The 23,622-nt window shown below is 42.1% G+C and overlaps 1 protein-coding gene and 2 long non-coding RNA genes across 3 annotated transcripts in view; 2 read left to right on the top strand and 1 right to left on the bottom strand.

Annotated features, from left to right (window-relative positions):
* Window positions 1-23,622, top strand: part of UBE2F (ubiquitin conjugating enzyme E2 F (putative)) — a 130,090-nt gene that overhangs the window by 83,695 nt on the left and 22,773 nt on the right. The window contains exon 9 of the mRNA XM_048870165.2: window positions 2,483-2,545. Coding sequence (XP_048726122.1) covers window positions 2,483-2,545 — 63 coding nt within the window. The remainder of the gene's footprint in view (window positions 1-2,482; window positions 2,546-23,622) is intronic.
* On the top strand, window positions 6,471-9,617 carry LOC142068582 (uncharacterized). Its single transcript, XR_012664460.1, has 2 exons — window positions 6,471-8,255; window positions 9,043-9,617. It is a non-coding gene; the product is annotated as an uncharacterized LOC142068582 (long non-coding RNA).
* The window catches only part of LOC142068583 (uncharacterized), a 28,906-nt gene continuing 19,824 nt past the window's right edge, over window positions 14,541-23,622 (bottom strand). Inside the window, exon 3 of the long non-coding RNA XR_012664461.1 lies at window positions 14,541-15,248. This is a non-coding gene — a long non-coding RNA (uncharacterized LOC142068583). The remainder of the gene's footprint in view (window positions 15,249-23,622) is intronic.

Here is a 23,622-nt window from a genome sequence, read left to right on the forward strand (position 1 = left end):
CAACTGCAGTAAGGGTTACCCTAACTTCTCTAAAGAGCTACCCCCGTGCACAGTGAAGCACCTGGGACAGGGAGCAGAGTTGCTGGCTATGTCTGCCCAGCCCTGTTTCCTCAAGCCCCAGCTCAGATAGAAGCCTCAAGCCCCAGCTCAGATAGAAGGATTCTGTCCCTCATTTCCTGAAGGAGGAGCTGGGTAGCTGAACCATCACTGCTACCACCAGGAATATTTTTCTAAAGTTTGTTGAATAGACAAAGATTATGGCCACAGAACCCTGGGAAACTGAGAGCTTTCATGGGCCAATGAGGCTTAATTTGCCTGGATTAGGGCCTTTAGTAAATTAATTTATAAAAAGATTGGAGAGCACTTGACTTTTCAGTGCAGAGTAATTAGAATACAGCACAAATATAAATAATTAAAATAGGGTGAGTCTGGTTTAGAGAAACAAAAAGAGTGCAATCCTACAATAGGAATACACATAAAATATATATACAGGGCGAACATCTGAAAAGAGTGATGATCATGCATGACAGACTGCAAAGATTTGTAATGTCCTAGAAGATTCTCATCGTGTATCTTGGATTTCCCCTGTGCATATGCTCAAAGGCTTTTTGTAAATAATTACGCTTTTAAAAGCTTATGTGGGCTTGTTTCTAGAAACAAAGGAAGGTAAGTGAATGATTGAGAGTCTTGCTCAGCTTTTGGTTTGGAGAGAAAATTGAAACTTGTAAATTTGTTGGGGAAAAACAAAAAATCAATGACCACAGAGATTCATTGCCATGGAAGCAAATCCCATATAGTGGCAGTGATGGGAGCCTTTCACACTTATAAAATGATAGCTGTTATAAAAGATTCACTGTTATCACACACTACTAGGAAAACTGACCTGTACCTTGGCCAGAGAAACTTGGTTTTGTTTCCATAGTGATTATTCATTATTTTCCATGATGACTTGATTAACACGCTGTCTCTTGGCAGCTTCTTGGTTTCCTTAAACAATGTGTTGAAGTTCAGTCTTTCTGCAAATACAGCACAAATAGTAGTGCAGGTGATACATATTACAGACACTGCAAGCCGTGCCAGTAAGCTGTAGAATGCACTTGCAGTGTTCTCAGCTAAAAGAAGACAGCTGCTTTTTTCTGAGGGAGGAATTACTGGGTGATGAATGTTTAGAAGTGAAATTTAAAATGACTATATTTAACCCTTTTGTACAGTTTGTGTATATTCATCCTCAGCACCCCCATTTCTTTCTTTCTTTCCTTCTTTCCACTAGTTTTCCTGGATTCACAGAACAAAATTTGGAGGAAATAATACTGAGGCTATGTGATGTGGCCCAGCATTAGAATGTCACACCCTTTGTTGCGTCTAAGCTGAACTGTACACCGAGAGAGTGAGCTAGAGCAGCATGTTAAACTGATGTCTGTGATGAGTAAGCAGTGGCAGGAAGCTCCAGAGATTCTTCTGCCTGCAGCAATTTGATGGGTGGGGAGTAATGTGTAGGGATGTAGAAGCAGGGTAGCAGGGACCAGATCATGGTGGGCAGAGATGGGAATCATGAGCAGTTATAGGCATCCCAGCCTCACACTCAGAGCTGCTCTGTCTTCTACCTTCCATGTCCCTGCTTCTACCCTCACCACTCCCCTCCGGGTCTCTGCTTCTCTTACCTCCACCACTACTACCCTATTCCTGCAGTGCCTGCTGCTTCCCCCACTCTGTTCTCCCCGTTTCCCCCCTAAAACCCTCCCTCTAAGGTCTGTCAGACTCCAGACGACACAATCTCCCCACTCAGGAAGTTACACTGCTGCCTCTAATATCTGTCACCAGCAGCAGGGGCGTCAGAGAGATTCCTCTGCCAGCAGCAGCAGCCAGTTTGTGGGGCTGATTTTCCTCTAAATCATATTTTTCTAGTTTTCCACTTTTCCCCAAAATCAATGATGCTCTGCCAATTGATGCCTAGAACATTCCTGGAAATTTTGGAATTGATCAGAGGTGATGTTCAAAAATAATCATGTGATATCCAGACAATCAGAAAAATGCCATCAAGTTTAGTGTAGAGCCTTGCTTCGCTTGGCCAACAATTTGTAATACAGGACACACACCTGTAGGCCAGACACTCATGGAACTGGAGTTAAGGAAAATGTTACATCAAGTGACACTAAATGAGGGAGTCTCAAGGGGCAGCACTTCCATCTAGTTCACTGATTTCTTACTGTGAATCTGTAATTGCACAGAGCCTTGCTTTGCTTGGCCAAAAATTAATCAAGGGTTGGATTGTGACCACCAGACTAGTTTGAATTTACCCCCCATAGGATCTAAACCAGAGATCTGCAGGTATAAAAGAAGCAATTTCTCTAAACCTACTGCACTTGCTGGCCTCATCTTATTTGTTTCATCACACTAAATGTATTTTCAACCTCTTACATAATATGATAACTAGATCGTTATTTTTTCTTACTTAAAAAAAATTCCCCTGACTCTTTTCCAGGATCTCTTGAATTTTGATGATCCTTTGAATATTGAGGCTGCAGAACATCATTTGCGGGACAAGGTGAGTCAGCAACTTACTGAAAGCATTTTTTTTCCCAAACCAGTATACATCTTGAGCTGACCACCTCCTCTGCCTCCCCCAGAGAGACACCTGTTTCTTGTGTAAGTCTTACACAACCCTGCATTGCATGTTTTTTCATTAAGCCAGAGGGAACAGGAGGCTTTTAAGGATGGCGAGCAGTCCTGCTCTTGTCAAAACAATGCCCACTGATCCAATTTTTCCCATATAAAATAAGAACTGCACAAAACAAAATATGGTCTACCAAGGAACTAAATACCGGCCTAAGTAATAAAGAACTTAGAAAACAATGCATCTTAAACTGAGAATGTAATTGAAGATCTAAAGTTAATGGGTCTGTTTGAACCTAAACTTATAAGGATGAGTTAATTCTCTTGATATAGACTCTGTAATTGACCAGAACTATTTATCTTTAATAGTGTGGGGAAAGAAACCAAACAAGCTGTTTCTACTGTTTTGTGGAGTCTCCAAATTATGTCTTGTTCATCACACATTGTCTAGGGACACGCTGTAATTCATATATACATGCAGACTCTCTCATATGTATAGCAACTTCATTTGAACTAGTTTAAAATCAGTTCATCATGGAGGGTTGATGAAGGCACTTGAGATCTTCATGAGTCTTTAACATGATTTTGTGTGGGAGCCTTTGCAGAAGATTGGCTAGACATGTCCTGCATGGCTTCAGTTTCCCGTTTTAGCCTGAACAGTTGTGCTTATGGGGCTTTGGAGCTCTTATGGTTTAGTGTTGAATTGCAAATTAACCTCTTCTGGTTTTTTTGGTGTTGTTCAAGTTAAGCACGATGATTAAAGAAATTCTCCAGATTAATAGTGATCGGAAGAGTTCAATTAAAACAGGAAGTCAAGCAGCAAGTATAATTTCTTTAAGACAAGTGCCAGTGTATCTAGCTTAGTTTTCCCACTATTTCTTATAACAATATAGTACGGTAAATTCTGGTATAATCTGTGTTCGTGCTTTTTAGAAAAACAGAGTGAAGACACAGCATGAAATTGGGGAAGTTTTAGTCCAGCCCCTGCCCTGAGTTCCACTTTTAAGGAATTTATTCTCTGGAAATAGGATAAAACCAAAAAGAGAACACCTTTTAAGCAGAGGATGTCATGGAGCTTTACTAGCCACTAAATAGGAGAGAAACTAGCCATAAATAAAAAGTCAAGAAAATGGAGCCAATAAAGCTAAAAAAGAGTGAGCCTGATTCTCTTCCTCCTTATGCAACTTGAGATAGAATTGTGCACTAAGATATAGTCATTTAAATCTGTGTAAACCCTCTGAGGCAGTGAGGTGTCCCTGAAAGTATAATTTGGCATGTAGAGACTTCTCATTGTGAAGTGCAAGAAGGAAAGAATTCAGTTTGACTCTGATATTAGGTTGATTTTTACAAGGATTTTATCACTCTACTTAGAAACAAGGATTTGCATAAAATATGCTGAGACTATAAACATGGATACCCACAATACCATGCACTCTAAAATAAACCATGCCCATCATGCAATAATGTCTCACTTGTCAGAGAATGAAAAGCCAAGAGTTACTATCCTGCATCTCTATAACTATACTCGCAAATTAAAATCCACGGTGATACTAAGAAAATGATAGTAATAGGATTTTCAGGGAAAGGTTTGTTTTAATAGCAATTGGGGAATGAGCAGTAAAGTTTGAAAATACATACTGCTATACCAGGCAGTGTCAAATGCTTCTTCAGGTGATATGCAGTGTAGTTGTAGCCATGTTGGTCCCCGGATACTAGACACAAGGTGGGTGAGCCAATATCTTTTATTGGACCGACTTCTGTTGGTAAAAGAGACAAATTTTCAAGCCATCCAGAGCTCCTCTTTAGGTCTGGAAGTACTTTCAGGATGCTGGGAGTACCTTTCCCAGACCTGAAGAAGAGCTCTGTGTGGCTCGAAAGCTTGTCTCTCAGCAATAGAAGTCGGTCCAATAAAAGATATTACCTCACCCACCTTGTGTCTCCAAGTGATAAGTAGTCTTGGGAAGGTTTATTGGGTTAAAAATCTTTTAATTTTTGAATGAATTTTTTCTTTTTTTTTTTCCTATTCTGCAGAGGTTGATAATTTTCTCTAAAGCAGTTTTAAAAATTAATAAATTTCCTACTCAGGTAGGTTGATTTGTTGTAGCAGTTGCATCTTCAGTTCACTTTTCCATCAGGTTGCATCATGCAGAGGCTGCTTTAATTTATGAATGTACAGCACAGTGTTGGAGGGCTTCTCAGGAGGTTCCTCGCTGACAGCGACACTGAGATGACTCAGCTGCAGTGGCAGAGGATCTATACTAGCTAATGGTGCATCATCATCATGCCAGCAGCCAAGGTAGATAATGGCTGTCACCTAAGGGGAATAAAAATGTTTACAGTAAACAGAAATTAATGTGCCTGGCAGGCAACCTCAGAGTGAGAGATGAAGAGAAGTTTGTGATGGTTTGGTCTGTCTTTGGTATAGATGCCTCATGTAGTGTACATGTACTATCGTGAAGTTAAAACTCTGCAGTGTTTTTGTCCTGTCGTCTCATGTATTTTTAGAAATGTTTTCAGACCGTTAAGTTATTGAGAATTTTAATGAATAATTTTTATTAATGAGATGCTTTTAGACATGTCTTTAATTTCAAGTGTAGCCCTAGGGTCTGAAACAAATGTTTCAAGAAAAGAGCTTTTGTAGTTAGTATTGTGTGTTTGGCTTCCAGCAGCAACAGAAATGCACATTAAGCGTTCCCTTGTGATTTGCTAAAGGAAGCAATACAGTATATTATTGATGTCATTTCGCTGGATTCAAATTTGAAGTGCTGAGACCCTCTTGCTGCTAATTTGGCTAAATATGCCTGTCTGATAGGAGTAGTAACAGCTAATTAAAAGCCAGCCTCTGGTTATTTATGTAGAAAAACTGAAGCTTATATATCTCATTAGGCTGGGGTAAGTCATAACAAAGATGTCTGCCCTCTCACCGGTTCTGGAAAAAGTCCTTCAGTAGTTTGTGTTAAGGCACAAAATTTGAATCCTTACTATTTGATTCTTAGCAAACAAGTGTTGTATTGTAGATATAAGCAATAAGGAAATGCCTCTGAATCTGTTATAAGATTAATAGTCACAGATTTTAAGGCCAGAAGGGACTGTTATAATATTCTAGTCTGATGTCCTGCATAACAGAGACCGTAAAAGGTCACCCAGTAACTTTTGCATCAAGCCCATAACTACCAGTATTTATTTAAAGACTTCAAGTGATGGAGAATCCACCATGTCCATAGGTAAGTTGTTCCAATGGTTATTTACCCTCACTGTCAAAAACATACATGTTATTTCTAGTCTGAATTTGTCTAGCTTCGGTTTTCAACTATTATGCCTTTTTCTGCTCGATTAAAGATCCATCGATTATCAGAAATCTCTACTCTTGCAGATACTTGTAGATTATCATCAAGGCACCTCTTAACCATCTCTCTTGCATGAACTACATAGATTAAGCTTCTAAGTCTCTCACTCTTAGGCAGGGGTCTCAAACTCTCATGACCACGAGGGACACATGAGGACTAGTACATTGGCCCGAGGGCTGCATCACTGACCCCCTACCCTGCTGCCCCGGCCCTGCCCCAACTCCACCCCTTCCATGAGGCCTCACCCCGCCCCACCTCTTCCCTCCCCTTCCCTGCCCCCATTCCAACCCCTTCCCCGAAACCCCGAGACCATGTCAAAAGCTTTGCTGAAGTCAAGGAACAACACGTCCACTGCTTTCCCCTCATCCACAGAGCCAGTTATCTCGTCATAGAAGGCAATTAGATTAGTCAGGCATGACTTGTCCTTGGTGAATCCATGCTATCTGTTCCTGATTACTTTCCTCTCCTCTAAGTGCTTCAGAATTGATTCCTTGAGGACCTGCTCCATGATTTTTCCAGGGACTGAGGTGAGGCTGACTGGCCTGTAGTTCCCAGGATCCTCCTCCTTCCCCTTTTTAAAGATGGGCACTACATTAGCCTTTTTCCAGTTGTCCGGGACTTCCCCTGATCGCCATGAGTTTTCAAAGATAATGGCCCATGGCTCTGCAATCACATCCGCCAACTCCTTTAGCACTCTCGGATGCAACGCATCCGGCCCCATGGACTTGTGCTAGTCCAGCTTTTCTAAATAGTCCCAAACCACTTCTGTCTCCACAGAGGGCTGGTTGCCTCCTCCCCATGCTGTGCTGCCCAGTGCAATAGTCTGGGAGCTGACCTTGTTAGTGAAGACAGAGGCAAAAGCAGCATTGAGTACATTAGCTTTTTCCACATCCTCTGTCACTAGGTTGCCTCCCTCATTCAGTAAGGGGCCCACACTTTCTTCTTGTTGCTAACATACCTGAAGAAACCCTTCTTGTTAAGAGTAACATCTCTTGCTAGCTGCAACTCCAGGTGTGATTTGGCCTTCCTGATTTCACTCCTGCATGCCCGAGCAATATTTTTATACTCTTCCCTGGTCATTTGTCCAATCTTCCACTTCTCGTAAGCTTCTTTTTTGTGTTTAAGATCAGCAAGGATTTCACTGTTAAGCCAAGCTGGTTGCCTGCCATATTTACTATTCTTTCTACACATTGGGATGGCTTGTCCCTGTAACCTCAATAAGGATTCTTTAAAATACAGCCAGCTCTCCTGGACTCCTTTCTCCCTCATGTTATTCTCCTAGGGGATCCTGCCCATCAGTTCCCTGAGGGAGTCAGAGTCTGCTTTTCTGAAGTCCAGGGTCCGTATTCTGCTGCTCTCCTTTCTTCCCTGTGTTCGGATCCTGAACTCGACCATCTTATGGTCACTGCCTCCCAGGTTCCCATCCACTTTAGCTTCCCCTACTAATTCTTCCCGGTTTGTGAGCAGCAGGTCAAGAAGAGCTCTGCCCCTAGTTGGTTCCTCCAGCACTTGAACCAGGAAATTGTCCCCTACGCTTTCCAAAAACTTCCTGGATTGTCTGTGCACCGCTGTTTTGCTCTCCCAGCAGATATCAGAGTGATTGACGTCTCCCATGAGAACCAGGGCCTGTGATCTAGCTATCCCAGAGTGCTCCATTGTTACTGCTCTGGACAGCACTTTGAGCTCCAATGCACTAGCCAGGTACACAGGAAAAGCCCCGGGAACTTTTGAATTTAGTTTCCTGTTTGGTCAGCGTGGTGAACTCAGCAGACAGGTGACCATGCAGTCCCCCCAGAATCACAAACGAGCTCCAGCATGGATCGAAAGGGAGACACTGGATCTGACTGCTGTATGGTGAGAAACATCTGTGCAGGCAGAACTCCGATCAAAAAGAAGAAATGCAAATATATTTGCCAAAATCTCACAGGGCATGTTGGAGAGAGGCTACAACAGGGACACACAGCAGTGCCACGTGAAAGTTGAGCTGAGGCAACCCAACCAAAAGATAAAGGAGGCAAACAGTTGCTCCGGGTGAGAGCCCCATACATGCCGCTTCTGTGATCAGCTGCATGCCATTCTAGGAGGGGACTGCCCCACCGCTGTCCCTGGACACCTGCAAGGGGGGAGTCTCAAGCAACAGGTAGATGGATTTTGTGGATGAGGAAAAGGAGGAGGAGAATGCACAGCACGCAAGCAGTGAATCCATTCTCACCGGCAGCCAGGACCTTTCACCACCCTGGAGCCAATAGCCTGAAGGCAGGATCCCCAACCCTGAAGCTGGAGAAGGCACCTCTGGTGAGTGCACATTTGTAACTACAGTACAGGGTTTAAAAGCAATAGTGTTTAATGTTTGATTTGCCCTGAAGAATTGGGATGCATTCGCGGCCAGTACAGCTACTGGAAAAGTCTGTTGACATGTCTGGGGATGGAGCGGGAATCCTCCAGGGACATCTCCATGAAGCTCTCCTGGAGGTACTCTGAAAGTATTCTGGAATCATTGCAGCACAAAGCATGGCAGCGAATGGTCCTGGGTTTTGGTCACATTCAAGCAACTTTCAGTCTATATCTTTCTGTGTTGGCCTCAGGAGAGTGATATCATTCATGGTCACCGGGTTGAAATAGGGGAATTTTTGTAAGGGAACAGTAAAAGGACCCCGTTCATGCTGGGCTGTTTGCGCTTGGCTAAAAGGGATCATCCCAGAGAATAACCACGCGGTGGGGTGGGGGGAGGTGTGTGCTGCACATCCACCCAAAAACCGCAGCCCCTCCTTTTAAATGTGAAACCCAACTCATTGGTTGCTATGGGAAAAGATGGCACTACAGTTTGAAACCATTCCCACATGTTATGCATAAGAAGCCAACCCCGCATACCCTTTGCCTTACTATGGCTGTATTCTAGTGCCCATCTGTGTGTGATGTGTCACCATACCCGCAGGCACTCAGTATAAAAGGCAAAATGCGACCTTGTACCTAAAGCACATGTGCTGTCTGCTGTGAATTGCTTGATTCACTGTGAAAGTCTCCCTTTTGTTCTCAGGAATGTATCATCTTAAATGTTACTCTCCCTTTTTATCTCCCCCAGGTGCAAATGTTTCTAGGCTCCCCCTATCATCTTCATCCCTGAGGTTACTGCAGATTAGAAGGTGAAAAAAACGCACTCGCGATGACATGTTTTCCGAGCACATGCAGTCCTCCTGCACTGATAGGGGACAGCTGTTAGAGGCTAGGAAAGCAGTAAGTGAGCGTGAAGAGCAGAGGCAGGAGTGCGAAGAGCAGAGGCAGGAGGCGATGCTAAGGCTAATGGGGGAGCAAATGGACATGATGAAGCATCTGGTGCAGCTACAGGGAAGCCAACAAGAGCACAGACCCCCGTCGCATCCATTGTACAACTGCCTGACCACCTCCCCAAGTTCCATATCCTCCTCACCCAGACGCCCAAGAATGTGGTGAGGGAGGCTCCGGGCACCCAGCCACTCCACTCCAGAGGATGGCCCAAGCAACAGAAGGCTGTCATTGAAACAGTTTGATTTGTAGTGTGGCCACAATAAGCAATGTGGCCTTGTCCTTCCCTCCTCCCCAACCCCACTCCACCTGGGTTACCTTGTCAGTTATCTCCCTTTTTTAAAATTAATAAACAAAGAATGCATGGTTTCAAAAGAGTAGTTACTTTATTTCCAAGGGGGGAGGGTGGTTGGCTTACAGGGGGCGGGTTTGCATCAAGGAGAAATACGCACAACTGTCACACCATAGCCTGGCCAGTCATGAAACTGGTTTTAAAAGCCTCTCTGATGCACAGCGCGCCTTGCTGTGGTCTTCTAATCACCCTGGTGTCTGGCTGCTCAAAATTGGACACCAGGCGATTTTATCTCAACCTCCCACCCTGCCATAAACGTCTTCCCCCTTAATCTCTCAGATATTATGGAGCACATAGCAAGCAGCAATAACAATGGGAATGATGGTTGCGCTGAGGTCCGACCTAGTCAGCAAACAGCGGCAGCGAGCTTTTAAAAGTCCAAAGGCACATTCTACCACCATTCTGCACTTGCTCAGCATATAGTTGAATTGCTCCTTATTACTGTCCAGGCTACCTGTGTACGGCTTCATGAGCCATGGGAGCAAGGGGTAGACTGGGTCTCCAAGGATAACTGTTGGCATTTCAGCATCCCCAATGGTAATTTTCTGGTCTGGGAAGTGAAGTCCCTTTTTGCAGCTGCTCGAATAGCCCGGAGTTCCTAAAGATGCGAGCGTCATGCACCTTTTTTGACCATCCGACGTTGATGTCGGTGAAACGTCCCTTGTGATCTACCAGTGCTTGCAGCACCATTGAGAAGTACCCCTTGCGGTTTATGTACTGGTTGGCAAGGTGGTCCAGTGCCAAGATAGGGATATGCGTTCAGTCTATCGCCCCACCACAGTTAGGGAAACCCATTGCAGCAAAGCCATCCACTATGACCTGCGCATTTCCCAGAGTTTCTACTCTTAAAAACAGAATGTCAATGACTGCATTGGCTACTTGGATGACAGCAGCCCCACAGTAGATTTGCCCACTCCAAATTGATTCCCGACTGACCGGTAGCAGTCAGGGGTAGCAAGCTTCCACAGGGCTATCGCCACTCGCTTCTCAACTGTCAGGGCAGCTCTCATCTTGGTATTCCTGCGCTTCAGGGTGCGGGAAAGCGACTCTCAGAGTTCCAGGAAAGTGGCCTTATGCATGGGAAAGTTTCGCAGCCACGGTGAATCATTCCATACCCGCAACGTTATGCGGTCCCACCACTCTGTGCTTGTTTGCCGGGCTAAGAATCAGCGTTCCACTGTATCAACCAGCCCCACCGCCACCATGATGTCCCAATTGCCACAGCCCGTGCTTTCAGGAACATCTGTGTCCATGTCCTCATCAAAATCGTCCTCGTGCTGGCATCTCTTAGCCCGGTTCTGCATATACTCCAGGATAAGGCGCAAGGTGTTGACTATGCTCACAACAACAGCAGTGAGCTGAATGGACTCCATGCTTGCTGTGGTATGGCGTCTGCAGAAGAGCAGAGTTGCAGTGGAAGCGGTGGATGACGACGGATGCCACGAGAATAGATATTTATACAGAACGACGAGAGGACCTGTGAACTGGATTCATGGCACCAGGAGAGCAGAGTTGCAGCGGAAGCAGTGGATGATGACAACATGGAGAAATTTGCTATTGAGACCGAGCTCATTTACAAAAGCAGGAGAGCAGAGTTACAGCAGAAGCGGTGGATGATGACTGTTAGCAGTCGTACTTCACCGTCTGCTGACAGCAGGACACAGCAGCGGTGATGGCTATTTTTAGTGCCGTAACTCAAGCCCAAGTCTGTAGACCCAGGCTCTGAGACTCTGCTGCATGGGTGTGGGGTGTTTTGTTTTGTTTTGTTTTTGTTTGGCCATATAGGCCTATACTAAAGCCCCGGATTTGTTAAATGTCTTACATGTATGATAAAGAACACAAATATATACTGAACAGCATGAGTGTCAGGGGTAACTGCCTCACTGTGGCTTTCTGGCGCATGCACCATTCAGAGAGGAGGAAGCTAGTGAGCACCTAGCACCAGAAGATTGGAGGAGCTACACCTTTGTGGCTTGCTGTTGCATGCACCAGCCAGAGCCATAAAAGCTGCCATTTTACGGAGTCTGACAGCAGCTTTCATCCAATGACATGGGAGAGTGTTTAGTTGCTCGCAATGGCCAATTTAAAGGCTGCACTAAACTGTCAGCATTAAAAGAGGAGAGTGCACCGTTTTGTTACAGAGCTGTAAAACCACTTCAACAAGGCTGTAACGCTCACAGAGAAGTACTGTATGAGCAAGGGACTTCAAGTATGAGTGCTACTGCTCTTCTCCTTTCCTCCTCATCCAGTACTTCTGTACATGTTTGTTTAAAGAAAAAAGAAAGGAGAAAAGTTTTCCCCTGCCTCTTCAAGGGCTAGGTCATGGACTGGGGCAGCAGCAAAGTTGTAGCTGCAGGAGCAGCAGAGTCTTTACGACTGTGAACAGGTTATCTTGGTAGATTGTGCTATCATTTTTGAGATGGTTAGTTCAAGCCTTCAGCCTTTGTGTACCATGACCAGAAGGGTAAGAAGAAGAGAGAAAAAGAAAAGTTGGGGGAAAACAGGAATGGGTTGGGGGGTGGAACCAACCTTCACATAAATCCACCTTGAGCTTCTACCATTTTGCCCTTAAAACAGAACTGCCTTCTGGGGGGTTTTCAAGCTTCTAAATCAAATTTAAAAATCCACATCAAACAGACGGTTTTGAGAGCCTTCCCATAGATTTGCTGGTTCCCATCCATCTGTGCTGTCATCCCTCCTTTTACTGGACCAATAAATAAGCATTGAGGATGTCAAGGTTCCTTCCCCACTCTGAACTCTAGGGTACAGATGTAGGGACCTGCATGAAAACCTCCTAAGCTTATTTTTACCAGCTTAGGTTAAAACTTCCCCAAGGTACAAACTATTTTCCCTTTTCCCTGGGACTTTATTGCTGCCACCACCAAGCATCTAACAGACATATAACCGGGAAAGAGCCCACTCGGAAACATCTTTCCCCGAAAAATCCTCCCCAAACCCTACACCCCCTTTCCTGGGGAAGGCTTGATAAAAATCCTCACCAATTTACATCGGTGAACACAGAACCAAACCCTTGGATCTTAAGAACAATGAAAATATCAATCAGGGTCTTAAAAGAAGAATTTTAATAGAAGAAAAAGTAAAAGAATCACCTCTGTAAAATCAGGATGGTAAATACCTTACAGGGTAATTAGATTCAAAACATAGAGAATCCCTCTAGGCAAAACCTTAAGTTACAAAAAGACACAAAAACAGGAATATACATTCCATTCAGCATAGCTTATTTTCTCAGCCATTTAAACAAACAGACTCTAACGCATATGTAGCTAGATTACTTACTAAGTTCTAAGACTCCTTTCCTTTCTGTTCCCGGCAAATGCATCACACACACAGACAGAGAGAGACTTTGTTTCTCGCTCCCTCCAGCTTTTGAAAGTATCTTGTCTCCTCGTTGGTCTTTTTGGTCAGGTGCCAGCGAGGTTATCCTAGCTCCTTAACCCTTTACAGGTGAAAGGGTTTTTCCTCTGGCCAGGAGGGATTTTAAAGGTGTTTACCCTTCCCTTTATATTTATAACAGAGGACAATATTGCAAACCTCATTTTACCAGAAACAGGTACAAATCACCTGGTGATTTGTGTGTGTGTTCATTCAAGACCTTCTTGTGGTAGAGAAGAGAGCAGACAAGTTTATCCCAGTAGTGGATCTGTCTGGACTGAATGACAGTGTGCAATGCTCATTTCTCCATGAAGTCCAGACCTTTCTGACAGAGATTTTTCCTCAGGATTTTCATTGTCCTACAAGAAAGCCTGTTTCATCAATACTACCTGCATTTTACAAAATTGCAGACGTATTACCAGTTCCATTGTCCTTTGGCTTCTCTCTGGTTCCTTGTATCTTACCAGTCTGATTGTACCTCTGATGGCCAGTCTATAACAGGAGCATCTTAGATGATGTGTTGATAACCGATCCATATTAGATAACATCTGTACCTAGTGACCAGATCTTTCACATACTCAAGTTTTTCAGTTTCATCTATTTTCAGAGGAGCTCCTTAGTGCCCTTTCAGGATCTAGCCAATTTCTGGGCATTCTCTCAGACATTCCTAGTTCTAGTCAAGTTGGCCAAGGAAAGATTTCATGATCTGTATTTTTTCTGGGAACTCCTCAAGTATTTGCCCTCGAGGGACTCCACTTACTGTGTATGCTGTGACTGAATGTGGAAACTGGTAGTGGTGATGCACCTCTGTACTTTAAAAATGGTCCTGATTATCAGTGGGATTTCCAGAATCAGGACTCAGATTACTTTCTACACCATTGAGGGAGTTCAGATAGGCCCCTTCAATTGAAGGGAAATGTATCATGAAGCTCATTGGAACAACTTCCTAGAGTTACAAGCAGTTAAGAAAGTAGTTCTTAAAAACCTCTGTGCTTGGAAGATGACAATCAATAACCCAGTTGTAATGGATCATGGAGAACCAGCTGCCCACCTCAGAGATGGAAAAATTAAGGGTAGGTAACTAAGATTTACCTTTGGAATATGTGGCTTCAAGCAAGTGATACGAGAGAAGTTCAGGTTTCAGAGGAACAGCCGTGTTAGTCTGTATTCGCAAAAAGAAAAGGAGTACTTGTGGCACCTTAGAGACTAACCAATTTATTTGAGCATGAGCTTTCGTGAGCCACAGCTCACTTCATCAGATGTGGCTCACGAAAGCTCATGCTCAAATAAATTGGTTAGTCTCTGAGAGAAGTTCAGTTAATTTCCATCAAAGTACCGTAAAACCTGAGTTATGAGCACCTTTGGAATGCAGGTTGTTCGTAACTTTGAAATGTTCTGAACTCTGAACAAAACATTACAGTTGTTCTTTCAAAAGTTTACAACTGAACATTGAAGTAATACAGCTTTGAAACTTTACTATTCAGAAGAAAAATGCTGCTTTTAACCATCTTAATTTAAATGAAACAAGCACAAAAACAGTTTCCTTACATTTTGTTAAATCTTTTTTAAACTTTCCCCTTTTTTTTTGTAGTTTGTTTAACACAGTACTGTACTGTTTGCCTTTTTTCCCCCTCTCTGCTGCTGCCTGACAGTGTACTTCTGGTTCCAAATGAGGTGTGTGGTTGACCAGTCAGTTTGTAACTCAGGTTCTACTGTAAATCCATTTAGACACGGGTCACAGTTGTCTTGTTCATGTCATCTCTGCAGGGCCTTCATACACAAGACTTTCATCTGTTGTATCGCTATTTAAGCAGTCATTTCCTTTAGCCTGTTTGAGTATACACTCAGGCTGTATTTTGTCCTGGAAAAGAGTGCCAATTTTCATGGAGCAAAATGGCAATTTTCACATGGCAACATTAAATTTCATACGCACGTATATGTGTATCAACCAAATAACACTTTATAAAGTGCTAAAAATGTTTCTGTATATACCAGAAGAGAAAGTTCCACCCAGTTTTGTAGTTTTTCTCTTTATTTTCTCCAAAGGGTTGAGGAGGGGATGCTCCCCTTTCTCGTAAGTTTTCTGGGTCTCTCAGTGCCACCCACCACTCTCAGTAGTCTGGTCTGCAGTTTTTAGCTCTATAAGAGAACCACGGCACAGAGCAGCTGGTTTTACCCAGCATCCCACCTTCCCCGGCCTTCCTATACCTTCCATTCTTCAGTGATTGGTTATTCAGTCACATCCACTTCTTCCAGATTATCTGTGAACATGCACAGAAAACAAAAAACAGACCATTTTAATTTTGTTTTTAATAGCAAGAAAAGAATTTCACATTTTATGTGAAATCAAGGTGCTGAAAATAATGCAACCTTAGTCATTAAAAGGAAACACTATTTAAGCAGATTATTGTACATGACTACTAAAGTTTGATTATAGTGCATTTGTAAGTGTAGGCTTAGCTAGTAAGTTTTTATCTGGAGTGTACTTCTTGTGAGAGTTTTAGGTTTACCCAAACTACCATAGATGCACCTCATGGACTTGAAAGATGTCAGAGAGTCATTGATTCACAATTGCTTTATTTAAAACCATTGTACTGCTGAAATACACCTTCTCAAGTGGTCAGATTCCAGAAGAAGATGGTCAGAGAAGTGCTAGCTGTAAGATGCTGGGAAGACGCACATGTTGGATTTCCACACATTCCATGGGTTTAGGTTCTCCCACTGGAATTGGATATTTCCAATATTTTTTGCATAACATAAGCTTTCAGTTTAAAGGCAAGTCGTTATAGCCAATCTGATGATGTCCTTTCCAAATGTGAATCAATGCAGTGCAGCCTTCCTGAGTTACTGATTTTTCTGTAAGCTCAGTAAGACTACACTGCATTCATTAAGATTTCAACACATTAGGAAGCATGCTGAAGTTTTTAAGAGAAGTTTTGCATATCCCTCAAGACATGGTGTTGGAGCTGGTCTGTACTATTGTTGATCAGACAGCGAAAGCAGTTCTGAACCATCTTATTTTTATCCTATTTAAGCTTTTCAGAAGAATTTGTGTTTGAACTCTGCAGATCCTTGAACTGTTCCCTATCCAAGTGTCTTGTGGTAGATTTTAAACAATTACCAGTCTTCCGAGCTAACTATACTGTGAGCATTGTGCGCCAAAAAACTAAAAATTCTGCACCAGAAAATTAAAAATTCTGCGCAAAATATTTTAAAATTGTGCAAAATTCTGCAAATTTTATTTGTCAAATAAATGTGGAGGCTCGAGCATGGCATTGGGGAGCACAGGCCACTGGATGCATAGAGGTGGGAGATCATGTGCAGCTTCCCCCGGGGACACGGACTCAGCGGTGAGGCTTCACCCAACCCTGACACGGTGCAAGGATCGGGCTTGCCCCAGAAACACTCCAGGGCCCTGCTCCTCTGTGCCAGGTACACCAGGTGTGGGCAGGCAGGCTCAGCCCAGCAGGATCCAAATGTGGAGGGGCTTAGTGTGGGTTGAGAGGGTTCTGTGTGGGGCAATCTGCATGTGGATGGCTCAGTGGGGGATCCAGGTGCAGGGGGGGGGTCTGGATGCACAGGTTTGTTGTGGGTTCTGGGTGTAATGGGACTCTTCAGGGGGGGTCCAGTGAAGGTGGCTGGAGCTCGGTGTGTGGCGGGCATAGAGCTCGGCAGGGAGTCTGGGTGTGGGGTTTAGTGGGGGGGGTCCAGATCCTGTGGGGCTCAGTGGGTGGAGATCTAGGTGCAGCTGGTTGGGGCTCAGTAGGGTGGGGGTGACTCATCAGGGTTGTCCAGGTACAGGGGGAGTGGGGCTTGGCAGGGCTGGGTGTGGGGAGGTGATGCTCGGCAGGCGGGGCTGGGTATGATGGGGTCTGGATGCACGGGGGTTGGGTGGATGGGGGAGCAGCTCCCTGTACAGTCACCCCTCCCCCTGCAACTGATGAGCGATGGGAGCAAAAAGTGGGGGGTGGGGGCAGGGGGGAGTTTGAAGAGCTTCCTGCAGCCTGGGGAGAAATCTGGGGATGGGTCTGACCCAGCCCTGGATGCTGTGCAGGGGAAGAGGAAGTCCCATCCTCTCGCCAGCCCAGCCAGGGCTAGCAGCTGAGCCTGGTGCAGGGTAGGAGCCACCAGCCAGGTCTTCCCCAGTCCTGCCTCCTGCCCCACAGTGATTTACCTCTCTGTCAGCTGCCCTGGGCACCCAAAACGTACTGCTGGGGAGGGTCTCATGACCGCTCTTGTGGCTTCCCTTCGGAAGTCATTTTTCTGCGGGAAGCAAAGAAATTCCCCCAGGAGTATAACTAAGGCTTTTACTTGCTGTGGCCTTCTTCCCTTTCTTATGAGTAGCAGCAGAAGACTTATTCAACTGCTGTAGCTGATGTGAAGGCCAAGAAGAAAGCCTGGTCTTCAGAAGGGTAATAAAGAACTACCTGTAACATGTGCCTAGCATGGAGAATATTTTTCATACCTACATTAGGAGAACTGCACAAGTATAGAAAGCTGAGTTCCTCCACCTTAAAGTACCCTGGCTGCTCAGCTTCTGTTTCTTCGTTTTTTAGAATATGCTCCATAGGAAATAAGGATTTTTGTAAGCACGAATGACTTTAAAGAGGCCAGTTTTCATGATGCTCCCTGGAAAGGTGTTTTCAGACTTATGGTGCATGAATATTGTGAAATCCTCTGTTCATGAGCTCTCACTGCTGCTGTTTTTAATACATATTTGAGTGGGAATTCCAGAAATGTCTGTTATATGCCGAGCAATATTGTTTGGCTTGAGGGTATTACTTGGCTGAAATATAGTGTATGCTGAGGAAAAAGTATTCAGAAATCGCCTTCTGATTGTGTAGTGTTTTCCTGCTTTCATTCTCACTCAGTTCTTAGAAAATATAAGAGAGAATTGGATCACATATTGTAGATCAGAATCAAAAGTATGCTTCTATGTTACCTGTGGCAGTTCACAAGTTGGGTATAAGATCCTATATAAAATAGAATAGAATTAATACATAACTAAACTAAAATGAAAAGGAGAAAAGTCTGACTCCTGAATGCTAAAACACTACCAAATGACATTTAAGAATGTAAACTGGATGCTCAAGATAGTTAAGTCTCAAGCAGACTACGAAGAACTACAAAAGGATCTCTCAAAACTGGGTGACTGGGCAACAAAATGGCAGATGCACATTGGAAAATATAATCCCAACTATACATGTAAAATGATGGGGTCTAAATTAGTTGTTACCACTCAAGAAAGAGATCTTGGCGTCATTGTGGATAGGTCTCCAAAAACATCTACTCAGTATGCAGCGGCGGTTCAAAAAGCAATCAGAACGTTGGGAGTAATTAAGAAAGGGATAGATAATAAGACAGAAAATATCCTATTGCCTTTGTATAAATCCATGGTGCGCCCACACCTTGAATACTGCGTGCAGATGTGGTCACCCCATCTCAAAAAAGATATATTGGAATTGGAAAAGGTTCAGAAAAGGGCAACAAAAGTTGTTAGGGGTATGGAACAGCTTCCATATGAGGAGAGATTAATCAGACTGGGACTTTTCAGCTTGGAAAACAGAGGACTAAGGGGGGATATGATAGAGGTCTATAAAATCATGACTGGTGTGGAGAAAGTAAATAAGGAAGTGTTGTTTACTCCTCATAACATAAGAACTAAGGGTCACCAAATGAAATTAATAGGCAGCAAGTTTAAAACAAAAGGAAGTATTTTTTCACATAATGCACAGTCAACCTGTGGAACTCCTTGCCAGAGGATGTTGTGAAGGCCAAGACTATAACAGGGTTCAAAAAAGAACAAGATAAGTTCATGGAGGATAGATCCATCAATGGCTATTAGCCAGGATGGGCAGGGATGTTGTCTCTAGCCTCTGTTTGCCAGAAGCTGGGAATGGCCAACAAATATTTCTAGTGGAATATATTCATTCTGAAAGTTATGAGAGAATGACAAAGTTCTACGTTTTTGCATCTTCTGGGCCTTTCTCAGAGTATTTACATATTCTCAACATTTTAATGTAAATCTGATTCAGTTACCTAGATAATGAATGGAATAGATTAACGGTAGTGAATATTTTCAACTAATAATTACCCAATTACTAACCAGAAATAAGTTTAGCTGAATTGTAGTATAGGTTTATATAATGAACAATAATACCATATAGAGATGATATAACATGGTTTCTTAACCTAAGGGTCAAGAACAGGTATTATGATTTCAGCTACACTCCCCTTCCCATATTTCTAAATGGGATGGAAATCTTGGTATGTAAAGGTTGAAAACTGCTTTGTTATAGCTTGAACAGGCTTAGGGTTTTAAAGTTTCCCTTGAAAATCCATTTGTTGGTTCTAATTGAAGAAGAAAAGCGTTTGAAACACAGATAAGTGTGTTCAAACATAGATCTTTCTTGATCTTTTTTCACTGACTACCTTTTGAGATTAGTTTTCGCCATTAGATATAGTTTAGCCAAAGCAGTAGATTATTTTGCATTAAACTTCATCTGTTTTAACATGAAACCTTCTTTGATGCATCTGTATGAAAAGCGCAATATGGATGTAAATGCATGTGACTAATGCATCAAGTCAGTGACTGAAGCTTTTCCTAGGCAAAAGAATAATAAATTATATAAACTGTATTTAAATTCTGAATATGAGAGAAATGTCTCTGATGATCAATTTTTCTGTTGGATCTTTTGGTATAAACAAAAACAAATCTATTCACAGTAAGCACATGATCTTACTGTAACTCTTTTCCTACCACTCCCCTTACCCTATGTTGTTTGTTACTGTCACTTCTTGTCACAGCATAACTTTAAAAATTAGAAGCCTGTTAGAGCACGAGCCATATCTTGCCTTGATACTATGACGCTGCCAGCCATATCTCCATGTGCTAAAAATACTAAAAGCTTAAATCATTAAAGTACTCTTTTGGGTAGGGAGTCTGCATGTTAATAATACAGCTTTTTTCCTCCCTGAGCTTTGGAACAGTAAAATATAAATCTTTAATGTGATGAGGTTGATATTGAGCTTTGCCTTTAGCGGAGAAATATGCATACCAAATCCCTGTGGGCCTGGTCCAAAACGCATTGAAGTCACTGGAAAGACCCATTGACTTCTGTGGATTTGTGGCCGATCCTTAATGAAATCCCTCAATATGATGATGATTTAACTGGGAATTGGTCCTGCTTCGAGCAGGGGGTTGGACTAGATGACCTTCTGGGGTCCCTTCCAACCCTTATATTCTATGATTCTATGATTCTAATATGAAGATGATCTAGAGTGCAGATTGATATTTTCTTAAGAGATGTATAAAGTGAAACTAACATGGAAACTGACTGGTGCTTACTCCTACAGTCAGCAACCACCTGTTAGGATGCGATAATTAGTGGGAAATAGTCGATAAATTGTTTATTAGCTGTCTACAGTGCATCTTTCATATAATCAGACAAGACATCAGCTTCCTTCTTCTCCACCCTCCAAACAACACCACTTTAAATTAATGAAAAAGGGACATTTAGAAATGGCTTGGGGCTGCAGTGTGTTTGTTTATTAATAATCTAATTCTTCAGTTAAATATTGGATGTGCTGATCAGTTTAAACAATTAGAAAGATCAACTGTTGCTGTTCAGAAGATACACTATAATGTATGCTATTGGAGTCAGATGAACGGAGCATATCCATTAGTATTTTATTAAATTAACCCCTCTAATTTATTTTTCTCTTCTGAACTATTTAGATTAGAATTCTGCCGTTAATTTTGGGGTTATGTAAAGTCTGAATAAAATAATTATTAATTTGTAATGTTCTATTCCTTATTTTCATTATTCAATTTGAATATGATACTATGCTGTACGAACCAATCTTGCACTGAAAACCATGGAGGTACAGGCTCTACTCACAGAGTTCTAGGTACAGGACCAGAGCCTTAGTGTTTAGGAAGCCTTTAGAGGTGGGAGGGTAGGTATCCTTTTTATTAAGAGGGTAGGAAAGGGAAGTTTGTAGCCTGACAGTGTCTCATTTGTTCTTGGCTTCATTTTAATCTGAGCTATTGAATGGATGCTCACTACCTAATTTTTTCATAGTTGGTTTTCCCTATTAAATATGTGGAGAGCATTTAAAAAATGAAGAACACAGACCTAAATGTCAAGTTATAAGGAATTTCATAGCAGCAGTTTTTTAAAAAAAACTTCACACACGTTGTTGGATGTCTGACTGCATGTACAGTCTTCATTTAGGATTTGCATATTAAGTGACAAAGGAATTGAAGCTTGAAAATATCTGTGTTGTATAGTATTTTAGATGTCTTATTGGAAAGTCTGTAATGCTTTGTCTTTTATTCATGTCAGAAGTGTATGGTGATTCTATTCAAACATGGAAGTCAATATATCGTGACCATCATAAAAGGCAAAGTGGTGTATGGGATATCAAGATAATGTTTTTCATTCCTTCGGTGTGCATTCACTTCTTTTGTTTAGGTTTGTCTTTTCTGGGAATTATGAGACTGAGTCCCCTGTGAATAAACCTCTTCAGTCACAGCGATAATATAAGTATGTTTGTGTGGTTGGAGACAAAGATCTACAAGGTTGGCTGACCCTAATTCATTGTATTTTGTGCTTACTGATGCTCAGTAGTCAATCATATTTTTGTAGCTATTCCCATGTACAAAATTTGGAATATTAAACACTAAATTGTAGTGATTATTAATAGCTTCACAGAAAATTAATATTTTGCTTGGATACAGGTGGCTAACATTGGTTGAAATTCAGTAAAAAATACTTCACAGTAAAACATGTATTTTATCATTTGAGTATTATAAAGTGATTTCTGGACCACAAATGCAGCATCTTTTAGCAGACCTTTTCGTCATGAAAGGACAGATGATAAACACATGGCAAACATATGCACCAAAAATAATTCTAAACAAGCGCTTAATTTTTCTGGATAATTCAATTTACTTTAAGTTAGATAAGCAAGATATCTTAATTAGCTGCATGTTCCTCTGACATAATGTTCTTTGAGGAAATGATTACAGGTGAAATGGGGTTGTAGTTTTCTAAAGTAAACAACCATATGAGTATGCAGTAATCTAATCACCAGCAATGTTTTCCTAATATGTAACATATTTGTAATGCTAATAATAGTATATTCCTTCATTGTAGATTATATTAATTTTGACCCACTGTTATTCCATAAATCATCGTGAAGGTAAAACTGTAAGAGCAATAAATAAAATTCACTATAAGAAAGCTTTTCTCCATTTTTCTGAGTGTATGATTCTGAAACTTATAGAGAGGCGCCTAACTGTATATGAAGAATTTTGAAACTGAAACTTCATTTAAAAGTGAATATCAGTCAACTATTTTATTTTTCAAGTTCAATTATTTAAAAGTTAGTGATGGCGCAAGGCAGCTGGAAAGCCAGTCTCAGAATATAAACAGTTTTGAAAATAAACATTTTAACTCATCATTTCAACACAGCATGCCTTTAAAATGTCTTTTACTTAAAATCCCCTTTATACTGAACTCCCTTCTATAGTTCTTTCAAATAAGGTTGTCAGTTACGTTGGAAATAAATGAATCCTAGGGCTGGAAGAGACCTCAAGAAGTCATCTAGTCTAGCCCCCTGTGCTGTGGCAGGACCATCCCTGACTGGTGTTCCTCTAACCTGTTTTCAGATGACTGGGATTCCACAATCTCCCTTAGAAGCCTATTCCAGTGCTTAATTATCCTTATAGGTAGAAAGCTTTTCCTAATATCTGACATAAATCTCATTTTCTGCAGATTAAGCCAATTACTACTTGTCTTATCTTCAGTAGATAGGGAGAACAATTGATCATAGTCTTCTTTGTAACGACCCTTAACATATTTGAAGATTGTTCCCCCTCAGTTTTCTTTTCTCAACATTAAACATGTCCACTTTTTATAAAAGCTTTCCTCGGGATCAGGTTTTCTAAACCTTTTATTATTTTTGATACTCTCCTTTGGACTCTCTCCAATTTATCTACATCTTTCTTAAAGGGTGGTTCCTCGAATGCAACACAGTACTCTAGCGGAGGCCTCAGCAGCGCCAAGTACAGCAGGACAGTTCCCTCCTGTGTCTTACATATGACAGTCCTGTTCGTACACCCCCGAATATTTGTCTTTTTTGCACCTGCAGCCCATTTTTGACTCGTGCAGTTTGTGATCATGTTCAGTTTGTGACTCGCATGCAATTTATAGCCTCCAGGTCATTTTCAGCATTGCTACTGCCTCGCCAGTTGTTCCCCATTTTATAGGTGTGCATTTGATTTTTTTTCCCTCTTAAGTGTAGTCGTTTGTAGTTGTCTTTATTGAATTTTTGCACTGTCTAGAATATGAATATATTCTCTCTACTAGCAGGATTAACAAAGGTTCTTAAAAGGTCAATGCACTCTTTGTCCATTCCTCAGCTGTCTTTGCAAACTGTTGGTTCACCATGGATCAGGACACGGTATTCATCCCTATGTCGAGACTTTTTCTCTGTTTTGTTATCGATCTGTTCCAGCAGTCCCACAGGGTGATTTCTTTGGTTCTTCAGGCTTTAATGGGGCCTCCTGTTGAGCTCCAAGGGGAGACTTTTATAGTTACTGTCATTTTAAAACTGACTTCCAGGTTG

The sequence above is a fragment of the Caretta caretta genome, chromosome 11 (assembly GCF_965140235.1).
Source record: "Caretta caretta isolate rCarCar2 chromosome 11, rCarCar1.hap1, whole genome shotgun sequence".
Taxonomy (NCBI): Eukaryota; Metazoa; Chordata; order Testudines; family Cheloniidae; genus Caretta; species Caretta caretta.